This window comes from Thalassophryne amazonica, chromosome 3 (assembly GCF_902500255.1).
Source record: "Thalassophryne amazonica chromosome 3, fThaAma1.1, whole genome shotgun sequence".
In the NCBI taxonomy this organism is placed as follows: domain Eukaryota; kingdom Metazoa; phylum Chordata; class Actinopteri; order Batrachoidiformes; family Batrachoididae; genus Thalassophryne; species Thalassophryne amazonica.
The window spans coordinates 34,463,321-34,486,149 of NC_047105.1; the positions used below are offsets into that span (position 1 = coordinate 34,463,321).

At 40.8% G+C, this 22,829-nt stretch overlaps 1 protein-coding gene across 1 annotated transcript; it reads right to left on the reverse strand.

Moving 5' to 3' along the window:
* Positions 1 to 3,111: 3,111 nt before the first annotated feature.
* LOC117507737 (probable N-acetyltransferase camello) lies at positions 3,112 to 3,789 on the reverse strand. The gene has a single exon (XM_034167550.1). It carries the CDS (start codon positions 3,787 to 3,789, stop codon positions 3,112 to 3,114), a length of 678 nt encoding a protein of 225 aa, XP_034023441.1.
* Positions 3,790 to 22,829: the final 19,040 nt, after the last annotated feature.

Consider the following 22,829-nt stretch of genomic DNA (forward strand, 5'->3'; position numbering starts at 1 on the left):
TTATGTGGAATAACAATATTGTTATGAATTTTGTTTTTGCCCTCCACAGGATATAATGTAGAACAGTGATTTTAAACCCAAATGAAAGACTTCAGAGGGTTGATGCACCCTGTGAACTCTGCACACTGGGAAAAAGTTTATTTTATATCTGCAGTACATGTATTGAGCCTCGACAGACTGCACATAGTCATGTTAGGTGTTTGTGTTTGTTGATGACTGTACAGATGACTTCATCACTCAAATCACTTCTACCAAGTCAGGTCTGGGAACATGGACGGGTGTCAAGCTTCGCACATTCACGACACCACGGAACAGCTTTGGCTCCTGGATGACAACCACTCAGGCAGACAAATGATCCATCTCAACCATTCAGAAGTGACCATCTATCTGCTGCAGCCAGGTGAAACATGGGCACCACAATGGAACCACTTGAAGAATCATGCAAAGAAAAAAAAAATTCTGAAAATTTAAGCCCAATATATTCTGCATTAATTTTCTATTAAAAAGAAAAATAAAGCACAAAGCCAGTGTTGCTGCATATCCCCCTTATGTTTAGCAGTTCAAAAATAAACTGAATTTGCAGTCAGACAAAAGAGTAGTTGCAAAAACCAAGGTGACAAACAACCCAAACCAATGACATCAAAGAATGCAAAAAAGGAGTACAAACAAAACATGGCCAGGAAGTCCAAACACGGAGTTTACACACAAAACTAACTACAGCACTACAGGAGGTAACAGGTAAAAGTCAAGGTACTTACAACAGGGGCAAAGCGGCAAACCAAAAGGCACCAGGTGCTACTTAAATACAAACTCAAAATGAACAAATGGAGGACAGGTGTGTGACAGGGTCAAAGGTCAAATGACAACTAACAACAAAAGGTGATAGAAACTACACAGACATCTAAAGATAAGTAGAAACAAACCATAACCAAAACATAACCAAGAAGAAGAAAAATCACAAACCCAAAATACAGATCCAAAAAGTACATAATACAAAAATAAACCTAGAACTCAAAAAGGGAACAAAGTGCTACAGTGGAAAACACTGACAAACAGACTAAGAATAAAAACAGAGGCAACGATAATCAGCAATAACAAAACTAAACAATAACCGAAGCTGAATCAGAGAACAAAAGCAGAAAAGTATCACGGAACTCAGACGTGAATACAGTGCAACACAAAAGACAAATGAAGACGCAAATGACAACACACAGAGACACTGACGGGGGATAGATCACAAAGACATCATAATAATAGTGGGCATATAATAACAAGAACCTAAACAATTTATAAATACATTAAGACAGTAAATTATCATTCAAAAATTATTTAATTAACAGGAAATAAAAGGGTTGAGTTCTTCTTGTAAAAACTGCTGATCAGAAACTTGGTGGATTTCTGATAGCGGCGGATCTCTCTCAGCGCAACGGTGCCGAGCTTGTAATGGTGAGGCTTCTTCACACCGCCGGTAGCCGGAGCGGTCTTCTGGACGGCTTTGGTCGCCAGCTGCTTCGTGTGAGCTTCTCCTCCAGTGGATTTACAGGGGGTCTGCTTGGTCGGTCTCTGGCCATATTAAAGCTTCCTTCAGATCTGCTCTGCCTGTTCTGCTGAGCCAGGTCTCTCTGCGTCAAACTCGTAACACTCCACTGCTTGATGCACAATAACTCCTGGCAGCCTGTAAAATGAGCGACCTGCCTCATTTTTATCACCTCTGTTTGAACAACTGACGAGACCACAAAAGTTGACTATTGTTGAAGCTTCTGCAATTGTTAGTCAAATGCACGCAGCGTATCACAGCGGCCCCCGCGTCATAATCCAGAATGGCCGCGGGGCACAAAATCATGTGATCGATACGTCATGAAAACCCTCCAGTAAGCCAGGGGCCTTCACTGCTGGACCAATCAGCTGGTGCCATCTGCTCACCTACAACAAGAAAGACTCACACACACACACACACACACACACACACACACACACACACACACACACACACACACACACACACACACACACACACACACACACACACACACACACACACACACACACAGAATAAGCAGCGCCTCACCGAGGTGGGGAGGGTAAATACACTCATATACCACAAACAGAACTACATATGACCTCAGGGTCATATGCATGTAACAACCACCAATGAAAAATGTCAGCTACATATTTTAGACACTACCCAATCTGAAGCTCGTGAATCCCCACGGGCAATATGCTTAGGGCTGGGTATCAATCAAAAATTTTCAATACCAGTACCAATTCTGATACCTTCACTTCGATTTTGGTACATGAACGATACTTTTTTCAACACCAATTTTAAGACATCAATTACAACAAAAAGAAAATTACATTATACATCGTACGAATCTTGAGTTTCATCATTTTCCACTCCAAGCAGTTTTCTTACAGAAAAAAAAAAAAAAAAAAAAATTCCACTACAAAAGAACACTTGAAAACACTGTAGTTTTGGTCAAAAGCATTGCTTTTCAGACATTTTGGCAGGACTGCAGTTTATTGTTTGTATTACAGCATTTGGAAAGTGGTGTCATTTGATTTAAACGTTGATGAGCATTTTGGTCTGTGCCACAAAAGAACCGAAGTTCGGTACCCAGCGCTAAATGCACTAGGTTTGTATTACTGTTTGTTTTTTCTTTCACTTTTGATACTCTGTGTGCTTCTTACCCTGTGTGTTGCTATACAGTGCTGCTGGAACTTCAGTTTCCCTGAGGGAGTCTTCCCATGGGATTAATAAAGTTCTGTCTAATCTAAAATTACAGACATGGGCAGAGGACAGATTACAACACACACAAGGTACAGATACGACATGAATGACAGACAAGCGAGGACACATACACATGCACAGACGACATGAATGACAGGCACACGCTGAATACAGACAGGGTGTGGGCAGCACACAATAAACACATCAGTGAACACAAAGAAACAAGACAGGGAACTAAATACAACCTCACAAACATTAATATAATGAAAAGGTTTGACATATTCTTTTAAATGTAGCAAAAAGTGACAGTATATACAGATCAATAATTTCAGTTACAGGGGACTGAGTCACTGAATCACATTCATAAGCAGAATTCCTACATTTCAAGCTGATAGGTGTTTTTCCATTTCTATATTTTTAATTCTGCTCAGCAGTGTCAGCCTAAATTGATCATCTGCCTTTCTTTGCCAGCGGACATGGCTGAAGCCACATTTCTGGTAAAGGTCCACAGCAGCTGTGTGGCTGGCGATGGTCACCAGCACCACTTTGGTGAAGCCTCGTTCCTTACAGAAGTCAATCACAGTCGAGGTCATCTTGAAGCCCAGGCCTGCCCTACGGCATGACGGTGAGACAGTCATTCGGTGCAGTTCACCATAGGTTTTGTTCCCACTTTGTTTGGCCACAACAGCCACTATACCTACTATCTGTGTCCTGCCATCAACATCAGCCTCAGCCACCCAAAAACAGTCATCTGGTCTGCTCATGTAGTACCTAGGGATGTCCTGCATGTCTGTCTGGAGTGTCTTTCTGACAAAGCCACTGTAATACTGATAGCAGCTGTAGTAGATTAGTCCCACCCAGCCTCCTGGTAAAACCACAGCACCTACCACAGAGCCCAGGAAGTAGCCAGTGACACACAGAGCCAGACTGATAGCGAGATAAAGCGGGCTGATCATGGCGTCATAAAAAGATGGGTTGATATGCTCTAAACGGCCTTTGGTGAACAGAGTCCTCACCGCGTCTTTGTCTGATGGGTGGTATGAGCGGATCGAGAGCTGCATGACCAAAGGAACCTTAAAACAAAGAAATAACAAAGGATGGGTGGTTTGATCCAACAGGTTGTAACTTCTAAGTTGCTTAATCCATGTCAATAAAAATACTGTAAACAGGACACAAACTCTAAACTACAAGCAAAAATATTGAAACTTTAAATAAACATCGCAGTCTGTAAATGTGAAAGATGTCTAAGTATATATATATATATATATATGTATGTAGCGGGATGAAAGTCCCAGGTCCCAATTGAAAAGACATTCCCGCTAGCTTGGCTAAAGGGGAGTTCCCCTTTGGCTGACCTGGTAGAGGAACGGTCTTTTGGTGCGAGCCGCGTGGGTTTGATCCCCCACCGTCATCCCGGCCACGAAGGTCCTGCTGCTTCATATATATATATATATATATATATATATATATATATATATATATATATATATATATATATATATATATATATATATATATATATATAAAACTTTACAACTCAACTTGTCAAGTTCAGTTCAACATCCAAAACTTGTAAGAGCTCTTCATGTTAAAAAGAGGTTGCAAGTGCACATAACTAAATGCAAATGCAGTGTTTTAGAGTGTGTTAACTAGTCTTGTGTATTCTTATGCAGATAGCTGAAAAAACTGGTCTGTCTTATGTAAAAATGAGGTCCGACTGAACTGATTTCACTCGGCCTGTAACACTTCTGGAATTTTTATTAAAGTTGATTAAAAGCGCACCCTAAATTAAATTAATTTTGTGACTAAACACATTGGAAAATGCAAAAAAAAAAAAAAAAAAAAAGTTTTCATGAGGGTTTTCATATTAGTTCCATGTCTTACCTGTGATGATGCAGGGACGAGAAAGAACTGGTCACAAGAAAATTCCCCATTGTGTGTTCTGCTCACTTTCCAGATGGCAGCCCAACAAAGACACACCCACACCCCACCCACAATCTTAATTTTGTCACCCGAGGGAGAGGAGTCAAAGAACGACACGTTACAAGTTAAGAAGACGAAACCAGGACAACCCACACAAATCCAGGCTGAAGACACTCAGTTCCAGTTAGAAGATCGCAAGGCCCTTGAGAATGCCAGTGAGCACAACTGCCATGATCACTGTGTTCATGATACACAGTAAAATCATCAGTGTTAATTTAACACTGGTGATTTTACTGTGTAGGGGCTGTGAAGGATGCAACAAATTAGCCAAAGAGCTCAAGTGTGCAATACAAGAAACTGAGACCCACCAACCCACCAACGCCTCTACTTCCTTAAGAAGCTGCGGCGAGCTGGACTTGGGAGTTCCATTTTGAGGAAGTTCTATCGCTGTGCAGTGGAGAGAGCATCTGCACCTGCATTAGAATTGTCAGAATTGAATTGACAGAATTGTCAGATTTATTTGTCATTGTCATTACACGAGTGCAACAATGAAATTACATCCACACTCCAAATACCACAGACAAGATACCGTAATTCATCCACAATTATTACTTGTTTACTGTAATAATGGCACTCATCAGTTAATTATGGAGTTCCACAAGGTTCTGTGCTAGGACCAATTTTATTCACTTTATACATGCTTCCCTTGGGCAGTATTATTAGACGGTATTGCTTAAATTTTCATTGTTACGCAGATGATACCCAGCTTTATCTATCCATGAAGCCAGAGGATACGCACCAATTAGCTAAACTGCAGGATTGTCTTACAGACATAAAGACATGGATGACCTCTAATTTCCTGCTTTTAAACTCAGATAAAACTGAAGTTATTGTACTTGGCCCCACAAATCTTAGAAGCATGGTGTCTAACCAGATCGTTACTCTGGATGGCATTTCCCTGATCTCTAGTAATACTGTGAGAAATCTTGGAGTTATTTTTGATCAGGATATGTCATTCAAAGCGCATATTAAACAAATATGTAGGACTGCCTTTTTGCATTTACGCAATATCTCTAAAATCAGAAAGGTCTTGTCTCAGAGTGATGCTGAAAAACTAATTCATGCATTTATTTCCTCTAGGCTGGACTATTGTAATTCATTATTATCAGGTTGTCCTAAAAGTTCCCTAAAAAGCCTTCAGTTGGTTCAGAATGCTGCAGCTAGAGTACTGACGGGGACTAGCAGGAGAGAGCATATCTCACCCGTGTTGGCCTCCCTTCATTGGCTTCCTGTTAATGCTAGAATAGAATTTAAAATTCTTCTTCTTACTTATAAGGTTTTGAATAATCAGGTCCCATCTTATCTTAGGGACCTCGTAGTACCATATTACCCCATTAGAGCGCTTCGCTCTCAGACTGCGGGCTTACTTGTAGTTCCTAGGGTTTGTAAGAGTAGAATGGGAGGCAGAGCCTTCAGCTTTCAGGCTCCTCTCCTGTGGAACCAGCTCCCAATTCAGATCAGGGAGACAGATACCCTCTCTACTTTTGAGATTAGGCTTAAAACTTTCCTTTTCGCTAAGGCTTATAGTTAGGGCTGGATCGGGTGACCCTGGACCATCCCTTGGTTATGTTGCTTTAGACGTAGACTGTGTTTCATAATTATTGTATGGCCTTGCCTTGCAATGTGGAGCGCCTTGGGGCAACTGTTTGTTGTGATTTGGCGCTATACAAGAAAAAAGTTGATTGATTGATTGATTGATCAGAATTAAAGACAACACATATACATTTGACATCGTTTATGTGCACTAAACTGTGAAACAGTCCATTATCCAAATTGAGGCAATGTGAGTGTGGGAGGAGCCGCAGCAACATGAACGTGCAGCCGCCAGCTTGGGGGAGGCAGGGAGCTACAGCAGCTAAAGCCACGCTGCACCCTGGAGGGGAAGGGAGTGGCGTGAGCGGGGGCCGGGATGGGGTGGGGGAAGCATGCCTATCAGTCTCTGTCCATGTGTGAGTGGCACTGTCAGTTTCTGTCTGTGTGTGTGTAAAGTCTGATGTTGCTAGGCAACAGCAGGCTGGGGGGGGGGGGGGGGTAAGTTGCTGAAGATAAGAATGAAGGCAGCCGAATAGTTCACCAAGGCCATAGAAATTCTTCTGGAGGAAAACAACGGGGCATTTTGTCTTTCAGAGGCTGATAAGCTTGCCATGTTTAGGGCTGAGCAGTGAAAACACATTTGCAGTTCTCATGAACAGCAACCAAATCCAATTATAAGAATTCCCTGGTCTATGACATTTTCCTTTGCGAGGCGTGCATTTGCTCCAAGATGTTATCCAACTTGTGTCTGAGTTCAAGGGTTAATGCAGTCTGAGAATGTATCACCTTGCCCAACTCATTAATCATGACAGACAGGTGAGGAGTCGTGGTTCTGGTGGCAGCTGTCTTGCAGATTCTCTGGTAGGTCAGGGCAGCACATAAACCAATAAGCACCAGCCCTCCTACAATAAAACTAATATAAATAAGTCTTCGACGTTGTCCACAGAGAGTGGTGCCAAGCATGCGACACGCCATCACTCCTAGGTGTCGAAAACATAGCCCGCAGTGTAGGATTCCATCTGGGCATGCAGGGTCCCCCAACCCTGATTTCTTTGTTGAAAAAATGGTGTCAATAGTGTTCAGAGACCAGCTGATCAATTCCATGGTTAATCCAATATAGTCTGAAGAATTCACAGTCCGGTGAAGTAGGGACTTTGAAGGTTGGAGAAGAGATAGAGGAGAAAGGAGGAGATGCGACCGCCCTCACCAGACTCCCAAGCAGAATGTGTGGGACTCCGTGTCCCACACCACATGGAATATGTGTGGGAATTACTGTGTGGTATGGCAGCTGCATGGCTGCTGAGAGGGGGCTCTGCAGAGGGTGGTAAAGGCTGCACAGAGGATTGTAGGGAGCAGCCTTCCAAGCACCTCAGATCTCTACTTATCACGGTGCAGGGGAAGGGCTCTCCACATTCTGAGGGACTCCTCCCATCCCGAACAAAAAAGAAAAAAAGAAAGAAAGAGACCCGCACAGCCAGTCAGCTCCCAAGCAAACCTTTAATGCAGCACCAAAAGTGTTCTTGGGAGTTGACTGGTTGTGCGGGTCTCTTTCTTTTTTGCTTTTGATGCTATTTTTTGACCCTGCACGCCAATATAGTTTGTGATGTGCGTGTCATTTCATGATTTTTTTACTCCTCCCATCCCGCACACAGTCTGTTTCGGCTCCTTCCCTCAGGCAGGTGGTTCAGGAGCATTCAGAGCAGAACTACCCGGTTCAGAAACAGCTTCTTCCCTGAGGCTGTCAGACTGTTGAACTTGAGCCGTGCTCCATAAAATTTTACATCATCACATACAGACTGCACCAAAACCACTTTAATTGCCCATGTGCAAAAACCTCCGGTGTGCAACATACGTGAAATATTGGTTTCCAATTAATTCCCAGTGCAATATCATAGTTATACTTGCTGTTCACACCTATCTTTGATATTAATTATGGTAATTTTGGATTTTATTTCATTTTAATAGGTTATATTTATAGTTTTTTTTTTTTTAAATAACCGGGACCTGAGTACAAATTTTGTACCACAAACATGGAAATGTGAGTTGGCATGACAATAAAGTTCCTTGAATCCTTGACACTCACAGGCTAACTGGAAATCCAGTCCAATAGCAAGAATGTTCATAATACTACTGTGATAAACAAATTCATCCAAAGTGGGCAAATGTTACACCAAAATACAGCTTTGAAGGAAATGCAGTACTGGGCTGAAGTGAAAAAAGTGACAGGTTCCAAGATTTTCGGGAGATGTAAAAAGTCATCAGATAAGCGTGGGCCACAAAGAAAACTGAATGGGAAGAGTGAATTTGTGCTTGTGTTAATGAAGCTTAGAGTGGGAGCTTCAAATGTATTGAGTTCCTACTCCAAGATCCGCTTCCTTACCAAAGAGCCAAAACCACTGGTTTACTGGCCAGCCAAAGACTTTATACAGAAATTGCTTCCACCAAGTCTGGCATCAAAATATTCTTCATTAGGCTTAGGGATGGGTATCGAGAACTGGTTCTTTTTGTGTATCATTAAGAAATGATTCGATCCACCGACATCAATAGCCTTTTTGCTTAACGATTCCCTTATCGGTCCTTCAGAGCGGCCGTTGTTTTTGGGGGTGTTTGTCGGGAAAATGATCATGTCTCTCCATTGATTACAGAACCCCTGCAGGGTCTGTAATCAACCATTTCTGCAGCTTTTCCTTGAAGCTTGAAGAAATGAAGCATTGATCCGACCCGCTGCTTCGTTGGTTCTTTGTTTTATTTCACTTTATCTTAATTTTTCCCTGCTAAAACCCCAAAGAACATATGTCTGTGAGTAATATTTACATTTTTTATGTTAAACCAACCTGTTATGGTCTTCTGAAACAGTTGATAGATGTATTTTATAACTTAAAAACAGGGACTAGTGCTAACATGTTAGCATGTCTATGGCATTTTCAATGTTAAAATTAGCATTAAGCTGTTCGCATCTCAGCACGTTTGTGTGTAAAAGAGTCAAATGTATTACAAATTGTAATATTTTTTAAATTTATTTTTGTTTATATATACTCAACAAAAATATAAATGCAACACTTTTGGTTTTGCTCCCATTTTGTATGAGATTAACTCAACGATCTAAAACTTTTTCCACATACACAATATCACCATTTCCCTCAAATACTCTGCACAAACCAGTCTAAATCTGTGATAGTGAGCACTTCTCCTTTGCTGAGATAATCCATCCCACCTCACAGGTGTGCCATACCAAGATGCTGATTAGACACCATGATTAGTGCACAGGTGTGCCTTAGACTGCCCACAATAAAAGGCCACTCTGAAAGGTGCAGTTTTGTTTTATTGGGGGGGATACCAGTCAGTATCTGGTGTGACCACCATTTGCCTCATGCAGTGCAACACATCTCCTTCGCATCATCCGTGAAGAGAACACCTCTCCAACGTGCCAAACGGCGGCGAATGTGAGCATTTGCCCACTCAAATCAGTTACGACGACGAACTGGAGTCAGGTCGAGACCCCGATGAGGACGACAAGCATGCAGATGAGCTTCCCTGAGACAGTTTCTGACAGTTTGTGCAGAAATTCTTTGGTTATGCAAACTGATTGTTCCAGCAGCTGTCCGAGCGGCTGGTCTCAGACGATCTTGGAGGTGAACATGCTGGATGTGGAGGTCCTGGGCTGGTGTGGTTACACGTGGTCTGCGGTTGTGAGGCTGGTTGGATGTACTGCCAAATTCTCTGAAACGCCTTTGGAGACAGCTTATGGTAGAGAAATGAACATTCAATACACGAGCAACAGTTCTGGTTGACATTCCTGCTGTCAGCATGCCAATTGCACGCTCCCTCAAATCTTGCGACATCTGTGGCATTGTGCTGTGTGATAAAACTGCACCTTTCAGAGTGGCCTTTTATTGTGGGCAGTCTAAGGCACATCTGTGCACTAATCATGGTGTCTAATCAGTATCCTGATATGGCACACCTGTGAGGTGGGATGGATTATCTCAGCAAAGGAGAAGTGCTTACTATCACAGATTTAGACTGGTTTGTGAACAATATTTGAGAGAAATGGTGATATTGTATATGTGGAAAAAGTTTTAGATCTTTGAGTTCATCTCATACAAAATGGGAGCAAAACCAAAAGTGTTGCGTTTATATTTTTGTTGAGATAATAGCAACAACAACAATAGTAATAATGCTACAATACAATTTTAGAGAGACAAAAAGAATCTGATTAAAACACAACAGAAAATATAAAACCAACTAACAATGAACATAAATCAATAAATAAATATAGACATAAATAACTGTTTCCTATGAACGCCTAGTGACTCTTACGCCTCCACTTCATCTCTGTTTTATTTAAGTTTAATAACAATTTGTTTCAGTCAAACCATATTTTCAATTTGTTAAGACTCAATAAAATGTTGTTGACATAGAAAACCTGGAAAGCCTACTTTTAGTACACAGAAAATTCACAAGAGGTATCAATAAGGTAATCGATAAGGAATCGGATCGAAAAGCAGAATCGATAATGGCATTGATATTGATAAAATCTTATCAATACCCATCCCAAATTATGCTACACACTGGACTGTACGGAAGTGTTCACTGAAAGATGGTCAGACTACAGAAAGCACAATACAGTGAAATACCTCATTGCCACTGCACCTAATGGCATGATGAGTTTCTTGTCTGAAAGTTATGGAGAGAGAGGATCAGACAAAGGTATTGTCAATGACTCTGGATTTTTGGTCCATTTGGATCCTGGTGATGAAATCCTTGCTGAACGTGGTTTCACCATAAAAAGTGAACTTCTGATGCGTCGTGCGAACTGCACATCCTTTCTCCCAGCTCAGGTATTGATCAACAAACTGCTGCCGATGTTGCAAAGACAAGAAAAATTGCAAATGCTGGGATTCCCTTAGAACAGGCAATTGGGAGGATGAAATGGTTTGGCATATTAAAAAACACTGTGCCACTTATTCTTGTTCCAGTCCTGGATGACACTGTGGTTATCTGTGCAGCACTTTGCAATCTGGTAACCCCACTTATGTGCTAAGATTTTACACACTGTAATTAATGATGATTGACTCCACCTGTAAATCAAATCTCACAAGGACGAAGATTCTGATTATGCAAGCTGAGTGTGGGGATTCTATCACTGACTGGCCATGGTTTATTGAGTAATGACATTGTGATATGTAGTGAGAGCAGAGCTACAGCTCTCAATTACTTTAGTAATCGAATAGTCTATTGATTATTCTGGTTATTAATCGCGTAATCGGATAAAAAAGTACTTTTGCATTTTTAAACAGCATCAACAGTCCAGGGCTCTCCCTAAACAATGGCACAATGTCGCTTCGCCATCACGCAGGTTGTTAAATTTAGTGTATTCCTTTCTGTTTTCCTGGGAAATTATTTTTTTCACCTGATGAATAGCCTCTTTCAAGTTGAGGGTGGGGGGGAGGGTACATTGTATCCAAGCCTGACAAGTTTGGAATCAAGTTTTTGACTGCAGCAGATCTTGACACAAAACACGTGTGTAATGCCATCCCTTACTTGGGAAAAGATCCCACTCACCCAGTGGGAGAGAGGTTGTCAGAGAATGTCGTTTTGAAGTTGATGGAACCATTTATGGATCAGGGAAGGACTGTAACTATGGACAATTTCTCAGGTTGAAGGTGAGGTTGGAAAAAAAAATTCAACCTCAACAAATAGAAAAGCAGAAGCAATCGATCTCTGTCTCAATCATCCAACGCTCAAGCAGTCATGTTTTGCTCCATTGGTTATGTTATACCGAGACCAAATCAAAAGAAGATGACGATGATGTGATACATTGCTGAACATTGGATGACTGAGACAGGGATTGATTGTTTCTCTCTGCTTGTCTATTGTTTTGAGGTTGATTTTTTTTTAGGTTGAATTTGTGAGGTTGAAATTTTTTGAGGTTGAATTTTTTTTTAGGTTGACCTTTTTGAGGCTGAATATTTTTATAACCGCAGGACCTTCACAGCCGGGACGACGGTGGGGATCGAGCCCACGCGGCTCGCACAAAAGACCGTTCCTCTACCAGGTCAGCCAAAGGGGAACTCCCCGTTAGCCAAGCTAGCAGGAACGTCTTTTCAATTGGAACCCGGGACTTTCATCCCGCTACACATCTCCCCACCATTTTTGACTTCGTCCCGAAGTCACAGGTGCATTTTAGCATACTCTGTGATCCACATCCTGTTCGTGACACCAGACTGTAACCGCAGGACCTTCGCGGCCGGGACGACGGTGGGGATCGAGCCCATGCGGCTCGCACAAAAGACCATTCCTCTACCAGGTCAGCCAAAGGGGAACTCCCCGTTAGCCAAGCTAGCGGGAACGTCTTTTCAATTGGGACCCGGGACTTTCATCCCGCTACATTTTGATGCTAAACAAATTTAACTTTAAAAATTCAACTTCAAACTCTGATGGCACAGTTTTACTTCCACAGAGATGGCCCATACTGACACACACAGTATGTTGGGCTGATGAGATGTCATTCAAACAGCCAGTTTGGCTTTTGTCATTACACGTAGCACCTCTGCCGTTTGGCTGCAGGGCCGAGTGTTACCATGGAGACCTCTCAGTATGTTAGTATATTGAGAGTAATTAATGTGGTTTGCAAAGAGAACTGGAAATGTCTGGGCCTACTCAAAGTACACAGAAATACTGGCTGTAAATGAGAGATTAATAATTGTCAGCAGAGTGGGTCCATGTGAAGCACACAGGTCCTTAAGCAATTTAGTTAACAGATCAAATAAGCAAGTAGTATTGTTAGCATCAAATTTGTGACAGCATATCCAGCAGACGGTGTCAGAATTATCAGATGTCATTTATCTGTGTGAGGTAACGACTGTAACAAGTGTGTTAAAAGACGGATTTATAATTCACCAAAAGTCCACCCTCAGCTATTAGTTATATTATTTTTGGTACGTGTTTAAATATTTATTTTTCATATATATTATTTTGGTGGTGACCTGCGGTGAGTCTTTTCCAGTGCTTTGGTGTCACCCTCCTCAGATGCCCCGAGGCTTTGATGAGGAGAGGCAGGTCTGCGTGTTGGCTCTTCTTCTATTAGAGATGGAGCACGGTTTGAAGGTTATAAAATGGTTCTGGCTTCATATTGTTAGGCACCACAGATCGTATATGAATTTCATACACGTTTAAGAATGTGTATGAAATAACTTGCAGCGTTTGGTTTTGCTTGTTAATTTGCTGATTTCAAACTAGACTAACAGGGTTCAGGCTGTTTTTCATGCAGTCTGCCGTGCTGTTTGCTCTCCTTTTAAAGGTGACGCCTGAGGTTTTTGTACTGAAAACGGATGGCTGTCAAAATAAACCTGCTCCAGTGACAAGAACCCCTGGTTACCATCCAATCCATCTTCACAACACAGAGTGTCAGGCCAGACAGGCCACACCTACTTCACTTATAGAATCAGTCTGACTAATGTTTGTTGGGATGCTTTGAAACTAATATCCTCTATCCTTATTCACGGTTTTAGAGGATCCCAGAATCCCAGAAATGTTTGATCATACAGACACACTGCAGGGTCTGTAATCAATGTAGAGAAATGATCATTTTCCTTACAGACACCCCCAAAAACAACGGCCACTCTGAAGGACCAATAAGCGAATCGTTTAGCAAAAAGGCTATTGATGTTGATGGATCGAATCATTTCTTAAGGATACCCGAAAAGAACCGGTTCCCAACACACAATCGTAACAGCAAAACCTTTTTTTTTAAATTATAAAACTCACATTAAAGACTCACGATTATCTTAGTTAAACACCTAAATACATATTTTGGTTGAACTTGCCTCCATAGCGACGCAATGTTACAAACAATTTTCCGCTAACGCTTGTTTACACTGACAACGAAATCTTGGCCTCCCCACCGAGAACGTGATTACACATGAGATTTGACACCGTAACGGCGTCTATTTTCACTTACAAACTCTGTGAAGCTGACCCCCCCATTCACGTAAAAAAATCTAAGGAAACATACTGAGTGGTTTGTGCTCTGTTGGTGCTGATTTGTCCCGTTAAAATTTTCGTTTGTGCTGCTTTAGTTTCTGAGATATTAAGAGTTTTATTTTTGAGTGATGATGTCGTCATCCCCCCAGCATGCGCCAAAATGAACCAGACTAGTTGCTAGTTGCTAGTTACTAGTAGTTTATTTTTGCGCAAGACGGTGGGGACATGCACAGTGCAAGCAGGCGAGTGTGCTGCTGCTGCTGCGTTCATGTACTGTCCGAAATTACAGGGCTTCTTTTGTTGTTTCAAACTCAGCAGTGATTCCTGAAAGGGGCATGGTTTTCATTTTATTTTTTGGTAAAATAATTCATTGTGTCCACACAAAAGATTAATTCTGGTCCATATAATCTTCCTGGAGACAAGCATATCAGTCTCCATCTGAGCCAGTTGCATCAAAACACACTGTTGCGTGAGATGTCTTGGACAATGTCTTGCATACATGCAGCTGAGTTTGACTCCAGTAGTGGCAAAAAAACATATCCAGTCCAACATTTCTCATGCTGCCACTGTGAGGTTCACTATATTTTAATAATTGCAAAGATATAATAGGATCTTTGTCCCCTAATTCCAGATCATTTTTCTGTTGTTTGGATTTTGCTAACCTCCATACAACTGCTTCCATCCTGCCTTCACACAACTCTTTTGCAATCTGCTCACACAGGTTTCCATAAATGAATGCTTGGAACGGCCAGTGTGCAGATCTGTGATGATCTGTTCAAGTTTGTTTATTTGAATATGTGTATTGTACACAAGACAAGACAAAACTATATCATTACTACATAAAGAAAGAACATATTCAAAAAGGAATGGGAAGAAGTATAGACTCATTAGTCCCATCCCTTTACTCTGAACTTACAATACAACTTATATCATCATCATTTGGTTCCTTGGTTACAGTGTTGTTCCAACTTCTGCAATTTATATGTTTCAGAAGTTTCAAGCTACGTATAACAATTTATACTCACTTATTTGTGAACATTTCTTCAACTTTTCTATGATTTACACATAAGAAATTCCAACATTCATTTGCATCATTTAATAAGACAAGTGCAACAACTCTCAAAAATGTATTAGTTCTAAGTTGCTTCACTGTATCGTAACAGAATCACCTCTGTAAACTTCTTTTTAAACCTTCTCATGTCTGGACACCCTCTCAGCTTGTCACTGATTGAGTTCCAGAGCTTCACACCATAGACCGAGGCACAAAAACTCTTTCTGGTAGTGACAGCTCTGGCATGTTTGAATTTTAGTGCACCTCCCAGATTGTATCCCCCTTCTCTCTCCATAAACTGTTTTTGAACATTAAATTTCAGTATTTTAGATTCAAGAAATAGGTGATTTGTGTGGCTCCTGAAGCTGACATTATACATCATCCTAATAGCTCTTTTTTGAAGACATACCAAGGGCCGTAAAGCCGTTTTATAGTTGTTCCCCCACACCTCAGCACAGTAACTTAAATAGGGTAAGACCAATGAACAATACAATAAATGTAATGATTTTTTGTCAAGCACATATCTTACTTTAGTTAACACTCCGTTGCTTCTTGCAAGTTTAGATTGCACATATTTGATGTGTGCTTTCTAAGAAAGCTTTTCATCAACCAGTACTCCTAAGAACTTTGTTTCTTTAACCTACTCTATATTGGAGCCATCTAACACAACCTTTATTTCAACATTTATCTTATTACCAAATATCATAGTTGTTTTGCTTAAATTTAGAGATAGTTTGTTCCTGTTAAACCAAGTTTGTATTTTTTTTTCATTTCTGATGCAACATTCTTCAATAAATTTTGTAAATTACCATCTGATAAAAAAAATATTTGTGTCATCTGCAAACAACACTAGCTTCAATATTTTAGATACACTACCCAAGTCATTGATGTACAAGATGAAAAACTTTGGTCCCAATACTGACCCCTGTGGGACACCGCAGGGAATGTCCAGACATGAGGAGCAATTCTCACCCAGCATCACAAACTGTTGCCTAGCTGTTTCTTAAATAGCTTTCAACCCACTGTGAAGCCACACCTCTAATGCCACACCTCTGTATTTTGTATATTAGAATTTGATGATCAATAGTGTCAAATGCTTTTTTTAGATCGATAAATATCCCAACTGCATATTTTTATTATCTACATAATTAGTTATATCCTCTATTGTATCATTAAAGCAAGTGAGGTTGATCTTTTGGCTCTGAAACCGTATTGACTCTCTGAGAGTATTTTTTTTTCAATGAAACATTCCAGCCTAATGCAGAATAATTTTTCTAAAATTTTGCCAAATTGAGGCAGAATAGAAATGGGCCAATAGTTTGTGAACTTATGTTTGTTGTTACTTTTATAAAGAGGGATGACCTTTGCTATTTTCATTCTTGAAGGAAATATGCCAGTTTGAAATGACAGGTTATAAATATATGTTAATGGTTTCGTGATTTCAACAATAACCTTTTTCACAATCATCATGTCTACTCCATCACAATCAGTTGACTTTTAGTTTTTACATTTACTCACTACATTAACCACTTCTGCTTCATCAACAGCCCTCAAAAATATAGTGTGAATTAGTTTTTATAATTAGATTTTCATTATTTCCAGTTTCATTGGTATGAGGAATTTTACTGGCCAGTTCAGGTCCAATATTAACTAAAAATTAATTGAATCTATGAGCCACAGCATCCATATTATATTTCTCTTTATCATTTTCTAGAAAATAATTTGGATTTTTTTTTGTCTTTTTCCCTTTTTGATAATATCATTTAATATATTCCATATTCCCTTAGCATCATTTCTGTTTTTTTTTTCAAGCAGTTATTTATAATATTCTTTTTTTAGCAGTCTTTATTATATTGGTTAATTTGTTTTTATAGGTTTTATATTTATTTTCTGCTTCTTCTGTTCTTTTAACCAGAAATTCTTTGTATAGCTTATTTTTCTTTTTACAGGCTTTGGCTAACAATCTGGTTATCCATGGACAATTTTTACATTTTCCTCTATTTATATACATCTTCATAGGGCAATTTATATCATATGAAGACAGAAAATGCTTCAAGAATTCATTGTATGCGCTATCTGCATCTGATTTACAATACACATCTTCCCAATCCTGATTTAGTAAATCATACTTGAAGGCTAGTAAGGCTTCCTCAGATTTTACATGACTCTATGTACATATATTTACCTTTTTATCAATTTGGTTATAATTATAGTACCCTTTGGACACTGTGAATACAGATAGATGATCTGTGATATCACATACAAGTATACCCCTTACAGAATTATTGTCCACATCACTGCTGTAGATATTATCGATAAGGGTAGTGCTATGGGAAGTAATTCTAGTTGGTCTAGTGATTTGGGGATATAAACCCATACTTTACATAGTGTTGATGAAATCTTCAGTTGTTTTATCATTTTATGAATTTAATAGGTCGATATTGAAATCACCACCAATTAACATATGTTTATGACTCATCTTTGCACATGTCTCTTCCATCCAATCTCTAAATATTTCAATATTTGATCCTGGTGTTCTGTAAATACAGCTAACAATTATATATTTTTATCCTTATTACAGATTACAATTGTTATGCACTCTAATACATCATTCATGACCATTGTCATATTGTCAATTTTACATTTAAATGATTTAGCAATAATTATTCCCACGCCTCCTCCACCTTTATTTTGTCTGTTTACATAGATAAATTCATAACCATCTAACTCAAAATTAATTTCTTTGTCATTATTCATCCAAGTCTCCGTTAATGCAATAACATTAAAAGGTTTGCTGAACTCCTGTAAATATTCCTTATGTGATCAAACATCGAATACAAACTTCTGCAGTTGAAGTGAATGCTTGAAAGTGATCCTTTTAAAATTTATTTTTGATTGAAGTCTTCACCAGAGTAATAACCACAATTACTTTTAATTGAAGTAAAAAAATTACTGTCCGGGGCTAATTCATAGTCCACATCAAAGAGATTATGCTCAGTATGTTCATAAGGTATCAGTTCTTATTGATAATGCTCGCTTATGTTCATATTTCTGTTATAGTCTCCATCTGCATGTTGATTTTCCACAGTCGATGACATACTGATGAAATGTCCGCAGTAGTGTAGATTTTTACCTTGTTGAACTTGTGTTTTTAGATGCCCTTAGCAGTATTTCTCCAAATCCCCATTTTCCTGATCAGTAATACTTTGGCCTCCTCAGGCGTTTCTCCATTAAGCTTAATGAAGATTTTATAGTTACTTGTCCAAGTACTTTGAATTTTCCTTTGCTTCCTTAAAGCTCAAGCTCTTCTGGCCACATCAGCATTCTTCTTAGTGAGATGCTCATTCATGAACACATTGGATCCCCTGAGCTTGTGCTCTTGCTTAAGGAGCGCAGCCTTGTCTTTTCTGTTAATGAACCTGGTGACTATGGCTGGGTTGTTGACTGTGTTCTTACCGGTGTTCCTCCTGGGTAGAGGGTGGCATGCCTCAATTTTACTGCAGTCCATCTCAATCCCTTTGGACCGCAGGAAGGCAGCCACCTGCTGCTCCATTGAACTGGAGATAGCATCCTGGTCCCCAGTGTCCGTGTTGCCGCTAACAGCATTAGCATATGACCTGGGTTGTATTTTGAGACCGGTGACAATGACATCGTTCATCCTAGTGTACTGTTCAATATCTTCAAGTCTATTTTCCAAGTGTGCGATTCGTTTATCCTTTTTGTCCACTAAGATTCTCAGCGTTTTCACTTCCTTTAAAAGTTTGAGTATAGATTTTTGCTGGGTTCTGATTGTCGTAACTTCATCGGACAGAAAGTTGAGTGAGGATTTAATATCCTTAAGATCCACAACTTCTTCCATGTGTGGAGCTCCTTGTGGAACACCAGAGCAAAAATTTTCCCAGCGATTGTTGGTGTTTTGATTCACAGCTGCGATCAGCTGTTAGCTTCAAGCTTGCATTAGCCTGTTAGCTCGGCAGCTAGTCAACAGACTGCCAATCAGCTCCGCTAAGCAAATCCACAGCTGACCACACCAGTTTTCATTCTTAGTGGTTTCAGCGGCACAATATCTGTATTTATGTAACCGCAGGACCTTCGCGGCTGGGACGACGGTGGGGATCGAGCCCACGCAGCTCACACAAAAGACCGTTCCTCTACCAGGTCAGCCAAAGGGGAACTCCCTGTTAGCCAAGCTAGCGGGAACGTCTTTTCAATTGGGAGCCGGGACTTTCATCCTGCTACACATCTCCCCACCATTTTTGACTTCGTCCCAAAGTCACAGGTGCATTTTAGCATACTCTGTGATCCACATCCTGTTTGTGACACCAGATTGTAACCGCAGGACCTTCGCGGCCGGGACGACGGTGGGGATCGAGCCCACGCAGCTCGCACAAAAGACCGTTCCTCTACCAGGTCAGCCAAAGGGGAACTCCCCATTAGCCATTATCCCCCATTAGCCCCATTAGCCAAGCTAGCGGGAACGTCTTTTCAATTGGGACCCGGGACTTTCATCCCGCTACATTTAGTATGTGACACTGGAGCATCATTAGGGTATTAATTGGTGGCTCTCTGTCACATGTAATTTCAAAATGCCCATGACACTCCTTAGAGTAGCCTCTAAACTCTAATTATTGGTGACAGTTGGATAGACTTTGGCTCTTTGGAAAACAAATGTGCATGTGTGTTTTATCTTCTTCCAAATCAGGTCATTTATGACATGAATCCAAGTGCCAGACTTCAAAACTGTGTATTCCCTTATCTGAGATGGAGAAAACTTGTCTTTGTATTCAACTTTCTCAGGAATTAATTTACCCCATTGCTCAAAAAGGTACTTCAAGCTGAAAAGCCGACACTCTTTTTGTCCAGGGGAAATGTAACCTGAGTCTGACTCCATGTCAACAGTACTTTCAGGATCACTTTCTTGATCACTGATCATTTTGACAATGGCCTCTTTTGGAAATGCAAGAATTGAACCCCTGTCGACTGATGGCTTTCGGGGCATCTTGTTAAAGAATAATAATAATAAAAAAACTAATTAGCATTGATCAAAAGATTAATTCTGACCTATATATTCTGCTTGGAGATACAAAACCAATCAGTCTCCAGCAACTGACACACAAATACCTGGGTCTTTTGTGCATTTACAAATGCAAGTATTACCTGTTGAATTTTGAAAATGTTAGCTATATCATGTTAGCTGTATCATGTGCCAACTCTGTACTTTCACTAAAAACCTCTGTATTGGACAGGTCCACTTACTTTGTCTTGAAATCTGATTTAACTGAGGGTTATAACAATACCACTGAGATAATAAATTGTGGAAAAGTCATTGAATTTGTTTTTTTTTCCAGAATACGTGTTGATTCGATGGGAAAGACTTGTGTAGTTTTTAAATGGGAGACAGAATGATCTTAGTACTGTTCCTTTATCAATAAAGTTAAAAAAAAAAAACACTCCACACTTAAATAAACCTTGAAACAATTGCATTTAATGTCTTGACAGGAATGTGATAGATGAAGTTAAGATAAGCACAGTTCATTAAAAAAGTAAGTCATTTTTAACAAAATGCAATTTCCAATAGCACTTCAATGCAGCAGCAGCACAGTGCGTCTTAATAAATCAGAAACTAAACCAGCACGAACGAAGCACCAAAAAATATAGACCAGTCTGGTTCATTTTGGGGCAAGCTGGAGGGGATGATGACATCATTATTCAAAAATAAAACTCTTAATATCTCAGAAACTAAAAATCCTGACGAAGCGCCAGCTGCAGGAACGAAGCTGAGTGAAGGTTAAATGATGCCAACGAAAGTCTAGATTTCTTTTTTTGTTTGGGCTTCATTGCCCTTTGTTAAGTGTCATGTGACTGAGCCATAAGCAGCACAAATGAAAATTTTAACAGCACAAATGAGCACAAACAGAGCACTAAAAAAAAAAAAAAAAAAAAAAAAGACCAGTTTGGGTCATTTTGGAGCAAGCTGTGGGGGGGGATGGTGACCTTTGAATGATCTAAAAAATAATCTTTAATATCTCAAAATCAATAGAAGCACAAGCAAAAATTTTAACGGCACAAACGAAGCACTAACCACTCAGTATTTTTGCTTGGATTTTTTATGTGGATGGGGGGTCAGCTTCACAAGCAACCATCTGTCTGCTGGAGCCAGATGAACTGCAGGTGTCCTTTTTGCCTTCTCCGGCTGCTGCTTCATTTCCAGAAGAAGTTTCACTCGGCAGCCCTCCTGTGGGTTCACCACCTGCAGAGAGGACAATGGGGGTCGGGTGCAGAGAGGATTGGGTGGCGATCGAGGGCAGGGAAGCCTCTCCTGATGGCTCCCTTTACGACAGAGGGGACGTCAAGCCTCTCGGTAGGAGGGGTCTGGTTAGGTTTTAAAAAACTCCAGCTTTTGTTGGCTTCTGTTTATTCTTCTCTACAAGAGTCAAGACAGAAGTCAGACTACCAGAGCAAGAATTCTAGCTGAGGAAGCTTCTGCGATTTGAAGCAAAACGTCCTCACGTCAAGCAACCCAGTCCAGTCGAAGATTCAAGCTTCTCTACTATGGAAACCACCTGGACTGTTGTGTGGGCCGCTGAAGAGGAGGTACTGCTGGCCCACCATCACCAGAGGGCGCCCTGCCTGGAGTGCGGGCTCCAGGCACCAGAGGGCGCCGCCGCCTCACGGGAGCAGCCTCGGTGACAGCTGTCACCCATCACCTGAGACAGCTGACGGCAATCATCAGTGGGGTATATCAGCAGGACGGCATCTCCACCTCATTGCCGAGATATCGTTTCTACCAGAGAGGTAACATATCAAAGCCTACTGAGTACACAGTTTTGACTGAGCTAGTTATTGGTTTACTGTTCCAACGAGAGGTGGAGGTACCTTTCCTGCCGTTCGGAGTTCTGGGTGCAAACGCGCCCCCATCTAACTGTTCTTTTTCCCTCGCCAGCAGTACCAGGTCCGACACGCGGAGGCAGTGGCCACCTGGGAGTTCGGGACTTGGCGGCTCCAGTATTCCCGGGGTCCTGTGGTGGAGGAAGCCGTGTGGTTCCGGTCTTACCTTGGAGAGGCGTCTCCTATCTTCGAGCCTGCCCACACGACACCTTTGTGTATTGACTTTTTGTCCATTTCTGTAATTGGTTGTATTCGTTGTGCACATTCACAACAGTAAAGCGTTGTTATTTTGACTTACTCCATTGTCCGTTCATTTGCGCCCCCTGTTGTGGGTCCGTGTTCCTACACTTTCCCAACATGGACAACTGAGAGCCTACACAGAAACATCTGTCAGTGATCACTGACAGCCACGGCGCTTTAAATGTTTAAACAGGGCATTAATCATACGTGATCACCCTGATCGATCAGGTCATCTGATGATCACACCACAGCAATGGCGCTTTAAAAGTTTAAATCATCACAGTGCTTCTGTGTGTTCAGAGCGCAGCACCGGCTGAATAATGCTCCTGCAGCAGGAAAAACCACAGAGGGATGTTATTTCTACCCGGATCTTTTATGCAAGATTCTGCCCCTTACCAAAAACCAAACCATTGTTTTCTCATT